This window comes from Doryrhamphus excisus, linkage group LG21, assembly GCF_037039965.1.
Source record: "Doryrhamphus excisus strain RoL-2023G ecotype Guam linkage group LG21, RoL_Dexc_Guam_v1.1, whole genome shotgun sequence".
NCBI classification, from domain to species: Eukaryota; Metazoa; Chordata; class Actinopteri; order Syngnathiformes; family Syngnathidae; genus Doryrhamphus; species Doryrhamphus excisus.
Genome location: NC_136377.1, coordinates 12,015,999 through 12,029,767, shown reverse-complemented (window position 1 = coordinate 12,029,767; position 13,769 = coordinate 12,015,999). Strand labels below are relative to the sequence as shown.

Here is a 13,769-nt window from a genome sequence, read left to right as displayed (position 1 = left end):
TCTTATCTTACAAAAAAAAAAGCTAATGTTCCTCTACTGATTACTAATAATTGTAAATGAGTCAAAACCTGGCCGATACTGAGAGGGATGTCTTATGAACTTGGACAGTTAAAGATCAAGGAGCAAGCATAGGGCCTCACATTTCTATAGGATTGTCTCCAAAACACATTCTGTAGCATTGAAATAAAGTTAGAAAAGATTTAAGTTTTAGTATTTTATTACTTTACATAACTTTGAAAATATGTTACTCCAGTGACAAACATAACAAACATAACAGTAAAACATCAGTACAAAAAATTGTATAAGATATTACAAAATGTAATATAAAAGAGGCAAAAATCTAAGGCACAGAGAAGGAAGAAATGTTAGAACTGTTTTAGAAATGGTGGAAACAAAAAAAAAAACAAAGTAGTGCACTTCCAAAACCTTCATGAATGGCATGTTAGTATCCTTTATGGCCACACTAAGTGTTAATTGTTTGGATGCTGAAAAGATGGCTGAGCTCTGCACGTATGGAGCATATGAACCTTACTGATTGGATGATGAAGGAGCTGGCTTCTGCGTCTCTTGGTTCCTTCTGTGGTTTAAAATGGCCTGAATGTGCAGCGTTAGCTAGAAGACAAACATAGTATGTTGGATGTTTACATGGGCCTGATGCCTATATGATGTTTACATAGTGCTACTTACAGATTGCTGCTGTGCTAAAAGATCCTGATAAAAAGCCTTCCTACGCTCAAGCTCCTTCATGTCGAACATTTTCCACTGCTTGGCCCTCACAAGGATTTGCTCTGAAGGCAGTCCTGGGTGTTGGTGCAACTGGAACAAAAAGGAACAAACGGGTGTAACGATACCAAGTTATGAGGGACAGATCCTCATTTGATATCAGACCTGGAGTATTTCATTATAAAGAGAAGACCCATTAAAATATGACAAAATTTACTATATATTTTACACGTAACAGTCCACCTGGTATTATTGTATCTGTAAAATTGTCATGCAATCTGCTATTATTATTTATTAATTTATATTTAAATATTTTAAAAATAATAAAATATTATAATAATTACAATAAAATTAAAATAATAATTATTATATTATTATTTTGTAAAATATGCAAATATAACAATAATATTATATATAATTAACACAATAATTAGCATTAATATAATAATTATAATAATCATAATAGTTCTAATAATAATAATAATAATAATCTAATAATAATAATAATTATTATTATTATGTGCTTGTGTCCCTTTTTTCAGGAGCACTTTGTAAACAACAGACCATGTCAAAAAACGAAATTGATAAAACCATCAAAAGGTTGGCTCAGGCCATGATGCCAGGTTGTATGTTGAGTTTAAATGAAATACTTTGGAAAGATTGGGCGGGCCGTATTCAAACACTTGGCGGGCCGGATGTGGCCCCCGGGCCGTAGTTTGCCCACCCCTGTGTTAGACCATATGGTAAAACGATGTCATTATCATGCCATGACATGGCTAACCTTAAAAGAGGCTATAAAATGCTATTTTCAATCATGCAGAGTGCATGAGAAAGCTGAAAGCTGGCTTTAATCACATGGTCATGTATTAACAAGGACTGGAATTTCCAGTGTATAAGATTCACCCACTAAATTTAGACAGAAAAACAGATTTGTACATAAATAAGCCGCATATGTTTGCATCATAAAATGGCATCTTGTGTCTGTGAGGATCAGCTCGCTCTTTATTTCACAAGAGCCGAACATGGGCTATAAAAAAAACAAAAAAAAAACACGATGAGACTGGTAACCCACTGCCAGTGTGGCTGCAATTATGTCAGCCTCCCTCTGGGCTCCTCTGGTGGACAGATGCCGCATTGCAGCTCACTGGCAGCCATAAACAATGGGGCGAATGCTGCATTATGAAAAAAAGTTTAATACTAAAATTTTAAACCTGAATTGGCTACCATTTGGGTGTTAAGTTGCTGTGTGGTGAGTTTAGCATTAGAAGTAAGTAAGATGTAAGTTGAGTCAGACTGATACTATACTATACTATATTATATTAACTGTCATCCGATATTGAGTAATGACAACCTGCGATTTCCGATGGGTTGACAAGCTTGTTCCCCTTCCTAGCTTGTGATTGGCTCCCGTCAAAGAAAGAGCTACCATATTCCTCGCATTATTTAAACGATTAGTAGCATTTTTGAAGTAAAGAAGATGTCACGATACCATATTTTAGCCATCAATCATAATAACCCGCACGTTTGAGAAAAAAGTAACGTCTTTTACACCAGAAATGCTATATTGCACAACATAGCAGCAACACAACCAATGTTGTCATAGCGGTAAGGAGCAAACTGCTCAGTCAGCCTTAATGAGGAGTTGCTTCAGCATACTTCATATGCACCTACTGTCCTCTTGTCGATTTTATTGTTTAAAAACTACATCAGGAGGTTGCCTACAGCCAATGTTTTGTACCTGGTACTAATTAAGAGACCCCTCAGTTATTTGCTCGTATTACAGTAAAGTCTCGTTATATCGATATCGGTTATAACAAATTACTACTTATTACGATACTATTTTCATTTCCCGGCAAATTTCTAGTCTTTTATGATATAATTAGTTCCGTTAATACGATACCCGGTTATTATGATAATCCAGTTACTACGATGCCCTTTTCATCTCCCGCCAGCCAATTTGGTCTGCTTATATCGATACAAAAGCAGCTTAAATCAATCTTTGCTTAAGGATTTCAATACCAAAAAAGAACACGGCGAACATAGCTGGCCAAACACATGCCTGTATAGAATCTATACACACAAGAGAAACCACAAACGCAGTTGGTTCTTCTGTTGCAGGCATGTGTTTGGCCAGCTATGTGGGGCGGGTTGAGCATGACCTGTGAACCAGGAAGTGCGGGAATCGGTGTGTGTGCTGCGCTCTGGTGGTGGAAGTGTGAAAAATAAAGTTGACTGGAAGCAGCCGTTCGCCGTGTTCTTTTTTGGTATTGAAATTCTTAAGCAAAGATTGATTTAAGCTGCTCGACATTGTTCTATACCAGGGGTGGGCAAACTACGGCCCGGGGGCCACATCCGGCCCGCCAAGTGTTTGAATACGGCCCGCCCAATCTTTCCAAAGTATTTCATTTAAACTCAACATACAACCTGGCATCATGGCCTGAGCCAACCTTTTGATGGTTTTATCAATTTCGTTTTTTGACATGGTCTGTTGTTTACAAAGTGCTCCTGAAAAAAAGGACACAAGCACATAATAATAATAATAATTATTATTATTATTAGATTATTAGATTATTATAATAATGATTAGAACTATTATGATTATTATAATTATTATATTAATGCTAATTATTATATTAATTATATATAATATTATTGTTATATTTGCATATTTATATAATAATAATATAATAATTATTATTTTAATTTTATTGTAATTATTATAATATTTTATTATTTTAAAAATATTTAAATATAAATATAAAATAATAAATAATAATAGCAGATTGCATGACAATTTTACAGATACAATAATACCAGTAATACTGTTACGTGTAAAATATATAGTCTGCCACCCCCCCCCCCCCCCCCCCGTAAATTTTGTCATATCAATGCGGCCCGCGAGTCAAAAAGTTTGCCCACCCCTGTTCTATACTATAGAACAATGTCGAGTGCATTATTGCCCACTTTTAATGCAGTTCGCCGCAGGATCGGATATATGGATAGTCCGGCTATATCGATATTTTTTCCGACTCCCGAGAATATCGATATAACGAGACTTTACTGTATAAGTCATTGTCAGCACACACTGCTCTTTGAATGGTGTCACATGACCTCGTCTTTTCCCTTTCACTTTCTAAAAGTGCATGCGTGAGGACGGTAGTGTAAAGTGTGTCACCAGTCGTAGGCAGTAGTCCTGGAGGGTGTGAGGCATCATCTGCTGCAGCAGCTCAAAGGCAGCCGCTACTTTGGATCTGCTCCCGTTCAGCAAGTCCTGCAAATGTGTATCATGTTCAGTAAAAGTCAACCTAAAAAGCGGCAAAGTACAACACGCTTACCATCAGCTCTTCATTGCTTTTTGCATTCAAAGCGTCGAGGCTGAGTTGAACCGGAGCCTTGGCCGTGTTGGACTATGAGGACGACACATGAAAATGAATGGTGACGTGTATACCGTCATGTATGTAAGCCGCTGATCGGTGTACGCATGGTTACCTCGGCTTGATACTCTGCCCAAGCATCTTTGCGTTCTGCCTCAGTGAGCTCCTCCTCTTGCTTATGGTCCAGCAGAGATTCATGCTCATGGAAGCTGACGATGTGCTCTTTGCACTTCTCCAACAACTGCGCCAGAATTCCATCCTGACGAGCCACATACATAATATCCATCATCATCATCAACACATAATAACACACATAAGAATTACCGTTGGTAAATCAGAGGTCTTTCGCTTGTTTTTCCTGGAATGAGGGTTGTCCAGCAAGTCCGGCTCAAACGTGTAAAGCTCCGTCAGCTCGGAAAGGGTGAAGTGTCTCTCAATCTGCTGCTGATCCACCACGCGGTAGGACAAAGACTGCTTTGTCACCTGCCGATCATAGATCTTCTCCTCCATTGTGCCCTGCATGCCATGGCAACCAAGGGTGAAGGTGGTGGCGAATTAGGATTATTATAGGTATGAATGTGAGTGTGAATGGTTGTTTGTCTATATGTGCCCTGTGATTGGCTGGCGACCAGTCCAGGGTGTACCCCGCCTCTCGCCCGAAGACAGCTGGGATAGGCTCCAGCACCCCCCGCGACCCTCGTGAGGAAAAAGCGGTAGAGAATGAATGAATGAATGAATGAATGAATGAATGAATGAATGAATGAATGAATGAATGAATGAATGAATGAATGAAAAAGGACCAAAATAGTTAGAAAGGAGCACCCTGTGTATATTTTTATCTTGGGTGCTATAACTCCACAATGATACATTTACTTATTAATTCATTTTAGCAGCTTGCCAAAATAACATAGTATAGTTAGTAATAGAAAACTCTGAAGGACAAAAAAAATAATACTAAATAGAGCTGTCAAAAATAGCATGTTTAACAGTAGTAACTAATATATTTCATTAATTACATTCATTTTTTTATGTTTTAAAGCAGGAGTGCTCACACTTTTTCAGCATGCGAGCTACTTTTAAAATGACCGAGTCAAAATGATCTACCCACTACAAAAATGCAAAACATCTATTTATTTTCAAATGTATTGAGGATTATTATTGATGTACCTTACATAACCAAATGAGCCAATATTGCAAAACACACATAATTAACTATTAACATTTTTTGTAATTACCTGAGTTTACTTTGATGACTTGCACTGAATTGAATCAGCCAGGGATGCATAGTCCGGACAGTAGCTGCTGATAGCCAGGTTAGCCAGGCAAACGCACTTCGAAAAAGACATTGTGGAAAAAAAAAGTCCACCTCCCATTCCGTATGGAAGTGATATGTTTTTGCCTTTTTACTTGGTCCAGCTACTTCACTCATTTTAGTGACCATAAACTTTAGCGAGGGCTTAAAATCTGACGCGATTCGCCGACTAGCTTAGCACTTTGCATCGTTGTTTACGCATGAGCGGTGACCTAAAGGTCAAAATTCAGTTGTCATCTGACTGGTTGTCCTGTATGTCAATCAAGTAACGGGGATGGATGATAGGCTGACATCGTAAGTTCTGCTGCACTTAGAGACGTTGTTTGATTTGATTGGTCACCCGAAGGGCAACATTCAGTTGTCATCTGAATGGCCGCCCTGTATATCAATCAAGTGACGGCGTTGATGCTAGGATGATATTTTTTTAATGTCACGCCGCGATCGACCAGCGATCGACCAGTACTACCTCCGCGATCGACTTAATGAGCACCCCTGCTATAGAACAATGTCGAGTGCATTATTGCCCACTTTTAATGCAGTTCGCCGCAGGATCGGATATATGGATAGTCCGGTTATATCGATATTTTTTCCGACTCCCGACAATATCGATATAACGAGACTTTACTGTATATAGTGCTGTCCTGTCTTTCATCTTTGTCTTCTAAAAAAAAAAGTAAAAGGGCATATTTCCCACAAAGTTGCAACTGATGATTAATCATGATTACTTCATTTGAAAACTGGTTCATTTGATAAAAATGTTGAATATCTTGACAGCCCTAATAAAAAACGATTACAGAGTAAAATGAAAGTAGCAGTCGGCATTAATTTATTCATTCATTTTCTATCGTTGTGAAGAAAAGACACGATTATATTGGTTGTATTATTTACTCTTTTTTTGGAAAAACTTAATATTACTCCACTAAATATGTGGATAGTGGCTACAACTAAAGGTCATACTGTTTCTAGTATAATGATGACAAAAATAGCTCCTAAGATTTTAATTTAAGAGCTTATTACTTTTGTATATCTATCCAGTTTTGTGGTTTTCTTGATAATAACCAAAATCGCCAAAGTCCTTAGATAAATGGCACTGTCCCGCCAAAAACAGTGCTTTTAGGCATTTATTCTATTCTTCAGGTAACATAAAATTAAATATAATTAAATATAACAATAAATTGAAGAAAAAGAGGTGGTCTAATATATTTTTCCATGACTGTATTTATACTCCAAAGGCCAAACTTGGGAATACTTCCGGGCCGTGGTACTACAATAATACTGACGATCCATGATAAATCGTCCACATATGATGACATCATACATACTGTATGGTCATAAAACATCGGAGCTCACCTGCGCCAGGAAGCGATACACAAACACCTGCTTGGACTGTCCGAAGCGGTACACTCTGTAGATGCTCTGGATGTCATAAGAGGGATTCCACGAGGCATCAAAGATGATCACCCTGTTGGCCGCCACCAGGTTGATGCCCAGTGAGCCCGCTCTTGTTGAGATGAGGAACAACCGACCACTAAGGGGACACGAGAGCGTATCAGCAACATAACGTCGTCTCATGACACACACTTCCTGTTTATTGTCATGTAGTAAATATAAAATAAATGATGTCAGATCAAGTATACCGTGCATTATCAACATTATTGAAGTGATCGGTCCATTTCTTTCGTAACGCAGGGGTGGTGGAGCCATCCAGACGGTAGTAATCGATGTTCCTAATCCAGCTTCCCGCTGAGTCAACCAAGAGACAAACATTAAACATTAAAGCAATGCTTTTATGGCGGTGGGCACGCCCCCTTTAAGAACTGAATGTACATAAACAAAGCATGACAATTAGATCTTACATAAGATAAATAATATCTCTGTGGCATTCAACACAAATGTAATGCATTCAAATAAATGGGTTAGCAGGATGCTAATTTACATTGGAAGCTCCATGAGCATTAGCAGGGATTCCCAAACATCTTATTAGACACTTAAATGCACATTCCGCTTAAACAGATGATGCATAAGAAGCATAACATGCTTCCAGGTGAACAACAAGAGACGAATATCCCAATAACAGTAGCTCCAGTACTTGGTGACAAACAACATTTTTTTATGCCCTTATAACACAACAATACCTTTTGATGAATCAGTATTGCTGTGGCGATGAGAAGCAAGGAAGTTTTCAATCAGGTCCAAAGAGATCAGGGACTGACTGAACACGAGTCTGAGGAAAGAAGAACGTAGTGTTCATGGTGATGAGTAATGTTTATAGAGAGATTTGGGGTGAGAAAAGACATGTACACTTTGTCGCCCAACTCTTCAGCCTTCCTCAGGATCTCGAATAAGAGCACCATTTTGCCAGAGTGCTGCAGTACTTTGGAGTCTTCTTGAGAGAACATATTTTGGAACCAGCACTGGCCTAGAAGGGGTATACAACAAACGAGCAGATTATTTGCAAGGTGATGTTGGGGGTGATATGGACACACAGTCTCAGTACCTTGTGATGCAACATTAAGAACACTTGCGGCATCCATCTTGGTTGGTCCATTGGAGGCGCTTCCGCTTGGTCTACTGAGGCAAGCACAATGAATGCACAGGAGTGGTGAAAAATGTGGCTGAGGTATAACACCTGGTACATTACGGTTTGCCATATGTTCATTTATTGGTGGCATTTATGTATTTTTTTAAGATTTGCCACTATTGCTGAATGAAGTGCAGTAACATTAGATGGCATTGGAATTTAATGTTAAGAGACCACTGGGACAGTGCCAGTTGGTGCCAGTTCGCACCAATGCAATTTGCTGTGGCGCCGAGTGTCGCCAATATGGTGCCTAGTGGCGTGCAGTGCCTCAAACTGCCTCCCAACTGGCTCGTGGTGGCCCATCACAGCAGCAAATATTTAGCTCGGTGGAAAGAAAATTTCAAAATGTTTAAAATCCACCAAGTGGAACCAAATGTCGCAAACAATCCACCGATTGGAATCCACTGGAATGTAATGGCGCGTGCCAGTTCGTGCCAAAGGTTATGTGATTGGGGCATAGTGACAACATGCCAAGAAAACATTCATTTGGCGCCACAGCGAGCAACTATGCGCCAATCACATAATCTTTGGCACAAACTAGCACCGGCTCAGTGGACTCCTAGCACAACTGTTGGTCGCAAAGTGCCCACAAGGCATGCTGGATACTCCAGTGGTGACTACTGAGGGTGGTTTCTCGGCTGTGTCATTGCCAGCGGCGACGAACAATATGCGACGCTGCCACTGCAACTGGCCAATTGGTGTCCAACGCGGAATTTTCGGGGGAGAAAATACAGCCGGTACACGTTTTGGAATAATCCAAATACAGTGAAGTCTCGTTATATCGATATTCTTGGGAGTTGGAAAAAATACCGATATAACCGGACTATCCATATATCCGATCCTGCGCCGAACTGCATTAAAAGTGGGCGGATCTTTGATATGGCATGTAATTTTCTCCTTGAGTTCATGGATTGCGTATCTAGCATGCTTTTGTACTAAAATAAATTTTGTACTACAGCAAATAAAAATAAACTTACGCTGTAGTGATTACCGGTTACCGGGACATAATTCATCCCGGAACTATCGATAGGGAAGGTGTTGCCACCCGGAGAGGTAGGCGCGAGGGACGGGTGTTTTCCGCTGTGTGTGCTGCACTCTGGTGGTGGAAGTGTGAAAAATAAAGTTGACTGGAAGCAGCCGTTCGCCGTGTTCTTTTTTGGTATTGAAATCCTTAAGCAAAGATTGATTTAAGCTGCTTTTGTATCGATATAAGCAGACCAAATTGGCTGGCGGGAGATGAAAAGGGCATCGTAGTAACCGGATTATCATAATAACCAGGTATCGTACTAACGGAGCTAATTATATCATAAAAGACTAGAAATTTGCCGGGAAATGAAAATAGTATCGTAATAAGTAGTAATTCGTTTTAACCGATATCGATATAACGAGACTTTACTGTACATGGGGAATAAAAACAAGCATTCGCTTTCAAAAACGATTATAGAACATATTTTAAAATATACACAAGCATGGTGTTCTAGGCCATTAAAAAAAGACGAGCTGCGGGCCGCAAATGACCTTTGCACACTCCTGTAATAGCAGATGTCGTAGGTCTCACCTTTCTGTGGATTCTTCATTCTGGCGCACAGTTGCAGCTGCAAAGCGATTCTTGGTTTCTAAACATCGCTGTAACCGAAATATGAAATCATCTTTTGTAAAACAAGCTGTGAACCTTTTTTGGTGACTTTTTGTTGGCTACTTTACCCTTTTTTCTTTGGCTTTATGGCTGAGTTGAAGGCACCATGGATGAGTCCAAACTCGACCGAGTACTTGGAAATCCTTGAACAGGTTTGCACCGACCTTCATCTTTGCGCTGCCAAGCTGGCTGCTCATGCCTGAGAAGACAATCACCAAAACAAAATTGTACTACACAATAAGAGAAATCATCCATAATGAGCATATTTTGGCCATTTTCAGCCTGTAGTTTTTGTGTTTTTTCTGGTCTGCCACATTAAACAAAAAACAAAAACAAAAAATGGGCAAAATACATCAAACAACATGAAGCATTGTCTGCAAATATAAATTACATTGTTTTGGCCGTAGGCTGCACGGCGGTCGAGTGGTTAGCGCGCAGGCCTCACTGCGTTACATTAATGCCCAGTTTGGACTTTTAGGAAAAACAATCAGACTGCACTTCTGGAATAACAAACAAAAAAACAGACTATGTACATATATTTATACTGTTTATTCTGTATATTTTGTATTTTTCATTCTTTTTTTAATAGATGTGTCTGCACCTACTTCACCAAAACAAATTCCTAGTATGTGTTTGATCATACCTGGCAATAAACCCTTTTCTGATTCTGATTGTGACTGCTTGGAGACCCAAATTCAATTCCACCCTCGGCCATCTCTGTGTGGAGTTTGCATGTTCTCCTCGTGTATGCGTGGGTTTTCTCCGGGTACTCCGGTTTCCTCCCACATTCCAAAAACATGCTAGGTTAATTGGTGACTCCAAATTATCCATAGGTATGAATGTGAGTGTGAATGGTTGTTTGTCTATATGTGCCCTGTGATTGGCTGGCGACCAGTCCAGGGTGTACCCCGCCTCTTGCCCGAAGACGAGAGGCTCCAGTGACCCTCGTGAGGATACGCGGTAAAAAATGAATGAATGAATGAATGATTTGGCCGTTCTAGAAAATGTAAAAATATATACATCGGAGTTGCCTTGCTTATGTGAACAGTTAAAGATGTCTCAGTGTTAAAAAACAAAGGTTGTTTCTATTCTATTTTGTTAATTAGAATTAGTTTCAAAGGTTTGTCCAATGAATAATGAAGCATATTCCTCCAAAGAGCCATCCGTACTCACCACTGACATGCTGCAGGTAGTGGCTGTACAACTTATACTGCAGAGGCGACACCCTGACTGCCACCACATACTCATGCTTAGGAGGCAGAAACTGAGTCAGCTCTGAGTAATCTCTCCTCTAAAGGGGGAAAAAAAAAGCTTTAGTCGCTATTGGAGTTAAAATACATACTACTAATACAGTAGTTCTTACTTGCACGCAACCATTCAACATAGCATGGAGGACGTGTGCCCGCCTCTTCATGATTCGGACGTCTTTTGGTGTGGAGTCGGCACACTGGCCGTTCTGTATCGGGTTGACAAAGCGGTTTCGGAACTCCTGCGATGAGCCCAGAAGGTTCCGCTTGATGAAGCTGACCATGCAGTGGTCTGCAGCAATAATAAAAAAAGAAAGAACATGTACAGTAAAGTCTCGTTATATCGATATCGGTTATAACAAATTACTGCTTATTACGATACTATTTTCATTTCCCGGAAAATTTCTAGTCTTTTATGATATAATTAGTTCCGTTAGTACGATACCCGGTTATTATGATAATCCGGTTACAAAAAAATCAACAACTTTCTTATGCATTTGAATTCGTCCATCTATATTCTGCTGCAATACGGCCAACCATATCTATCTTTCCTGATGATATTTTCCAGGTCAAACACCAAAACTTGATTATTACTGGGTAATGCGGTAGTCTACCTCGGTCATTGAGATGTCAAAAAAACATGTAAATGTAAACTTTCCTCCTTTAGTCAAATAGCTAAAGCTGCAGAACCAAACCTTCTGACGAAGATGGCCAAAAGAATGAAATACGTCTACGGAGTACGGTGCAAAACTATGCAGCAGCAGAAGTTGTATTAATGGCAACAAGTATTTGATTTATTATTAGACACTGCGCTGCTCACGAAAGTGTGCTGGCCACACCCCATTGGCGTGGGGTAGTGTGCCTGGTCTACGTAATTAGAGCCCATTATATCTAAAACTGTTGGTCTTACATAAAAATGCACACATTTTATTGCATTCAATGTTTAAAAAAAAATGTATATGGCTCTCACAGATACACATTTTAAAATATCTGGCCTTCATGGCTCTCTTCGCCAAAAAGGTTCCCGACCCCTGCTATAGAACAATGTCGAGTGCATTATTGCCCACTTTTAATGCAGTTCGGCGCAGGATCGGATATATGGATAGTCCGGGTATATCGATATTTTTTCCGACTCCCGACAATATCGATATAACGAGACTTTACTGTATGCATTAACCGTAACAATTGATCAGTTGTAGAGGTGAAACCTTACACTCTATCAGGTTGTTTTGCAGTGGCGTGCCAGTGAGCACCACTCTTCGCCGTGTCTTAACAGCATTCATGGCTTTAGATATATTGGAGGTGTCATTGCGCAGAATGTGCCCCTCATCACACACCACAAAGTCTGGACCTAAAAAAAAAAAAAAAAAAAAGACTCAGCTGAGAAGCCACCCTCAAACTGCCAAAAAAAAATAATCATGGTCGAGTACCGTATTCTAATTTAGCTGGTCCTGTTGTAAACATTACCATCAGCAGCTGTGAGAGGGCGCTCTTGGCTTGTTGTTGGGGGAATAATTCAATGGATTCAGTGATGTGGTATGAGATCGGGAGCTTGGTGAACTTGCTTACCAGTCGTAACTTGCTTGTTGTGACATGGCATGTTAAGGTATATTCTTTATGCTATTGTGTATTTTTTTGTATTATTTTGTGAAATAAGCAACTTATATACCGGAGTGACTTAAAAGTCTGATTAATACCGTGTTCCTCAAGTATTGTACCTGGATTCACCAGTAGGTGCTTGAATTGCTTCTTTAACTCTGCACGGTCGGTTTTTGTGGATAGGGACAGATTTCTATACATTTCGTAACCCATTATCATCACTCCTCCAGTACAGTGCCAGGTCTGCAGAGCTCGGAGTCGCTCAGCTGGAGACTTCACTGTGGCCAGCTCAGTAACCTGGAACATATTTGCAATCCAACATGAACCACATTGAATATTTAGGACTTACAATCAATCTTGTACCTTGACTTTCTCGCTCTTCAACTTTGTCTGCCATTTGTTGAACTCATTAAGCCAGTTGAGGACCGTGTTAAGAGGACACACAACCAGTGCTGTTTTGAAATGGAGGTTCTTTGACAGCAACACTGTGTGAAGGAAGGCAACCACCTTAAAGTACAACAAAAAAACAAACACTGTGGGTGGACAGGAAAAAAAGAGAAAAGCAAATTACAAATGCTTATACAGTAGAACCTCAGTTTTTGTGTGCGTTGGTTATAGACAAAAATTATGTATTTTTTTGTGCACAAACAAAGCATCCACACTCTGGTGACTCAGTCCCTGTGAAGCCTGCTGGGACACTACGGACAGATTCCAGCCAATCCTTTAATTATCGTTTTGTGTGTGTGTGTGTGTGTGTGTAGAGGGGGGCAGAAAATGAAGAAAAACTCTTGTTTTTGCCTCATTACTATATTTATATGTTTTTTTTTGCCTAAGGGTTGATGATGCAACTCTACAATAGAAGAGAGACAAAAAGCGCATGGCTTGCATCCCTCCCATAGAAATACAGTACATGCTTCGCAGCAACCAGGAAGTGAAAAGGCATGTCGCCGTGTCGTACGAAGGAGGTTACGAGCTAAATTTGTGTCAAAGTTATGCTTCTATTTGCCTTTTCACTAAATGCTTTTTCTTCCGTTTTTGTTGACAACTGCTATTTTGCTGTCCTACTGCTGATTTTTAAAGAATGGAAAAAGGTAGAAAATTCTGATGAAAGATGAGAGTCAAATGTTTCTTTTGGTATGTACCATTAGTTGTTTTTTTTTTTATTATGGCTGCAAAATAACTCACCATTGGTCCAAAAGAATTTAGAAAGAAAAGTATAAAGATAGCATCATGTCATGTAAAGATGACAAGTTAACACGAGTTACAGCGGGTTTAACGGAGACACATAAGTAGTGAA

General features: G+C 39.6%; 1 protein-coding gene across 4 annotated transcripts in view; it reads right to left on the bottom strand.

The window, feature by feature from the left end:
• Positions 1 to 209: 209 nt before the first annotated feature.
• The window catches only part of LOC131138340 (transcriptional regulator ATRX-like), a 34,267-nt gene continuing 20,707 nt past the window's right edge, over positions 210 to 13,769 (bottom strand). For 2 of the 4 annotated variants that reach the window (XM_078787543.1, XM_078787546.1), the window contains exons 18-35: positions 12,836 to 12,979; positions 12,592 to 12,769; positions 12,087 to 12,224; positions 10,990 to 11,165; positions 10,800 to 10,917; positions 9,697 to 9,825; positions 9,549 to 9,624; positions 7,907 to 7,980; positions 7,711 to 7,828; positions 7,545 to 7,633; positions 7,047 to 7,152; positions 6,760 to 6,937; positions 4,422 to 4,613; positions 4,213 to 4,356; positions 4,059 to 4,130; positions 3,899 to 3,994; positions 688 to 816; positions 210 to 612 (exon numbers count right to left, since the gene is read on the bottom strand). In XM_078787543.1, the coding sequence (XP_078643669.1) occupies positions 529 to 612; positions 688 to 816; positions 3,899 to 3,994; positions 4,059 to 4,130; positions 4,213 to 4,356; positions 4,422 to 4,613; positions 6,760 to 6,937; positions 7,047 to 7,152; positions 7,545 to 7,633; positions 7,711 to 7,828; positions 7,907 to 7,980; positions 9,549 to 9,624; positions 9,697 to 9,825; positions 10,800 to 10,917; positions 10,990 to 11,165; positions 12,087 to 12,224; positions 12,592 to 12,769; positions 12,836 to 12,979 (2,241 nt within the window). In that variant the 3' untranslated portion in view covers positions 210 to 528. Of the gene's footprint in view, positions 613 to 687; positions 817 to 3,898; positions 3,995 to 4,058; positions 4,131 to 4,212; positions 4,357 to 4,421; positions 4,614 to 6,759; positions 6,938 to 7,046; positions 7,153 to 7,544; positions 7,634 to 7,710; positions 7,829 to 7,906; positions 7,981 to 9,548; positions 9,625 to 9,694; positions 9,826 to 10,799; positions 10,918 to 10,989; positions 11,166 to 12,086; positions 12,225 to 12,591; positions 12,770 to 12,835; positions 12,980 to 13,769 lie in introns of all 4 variants that reach the window. The other 2 variants (XM_078787545.1, XM_078787544.1) reach the window with 2 other exon arrangements.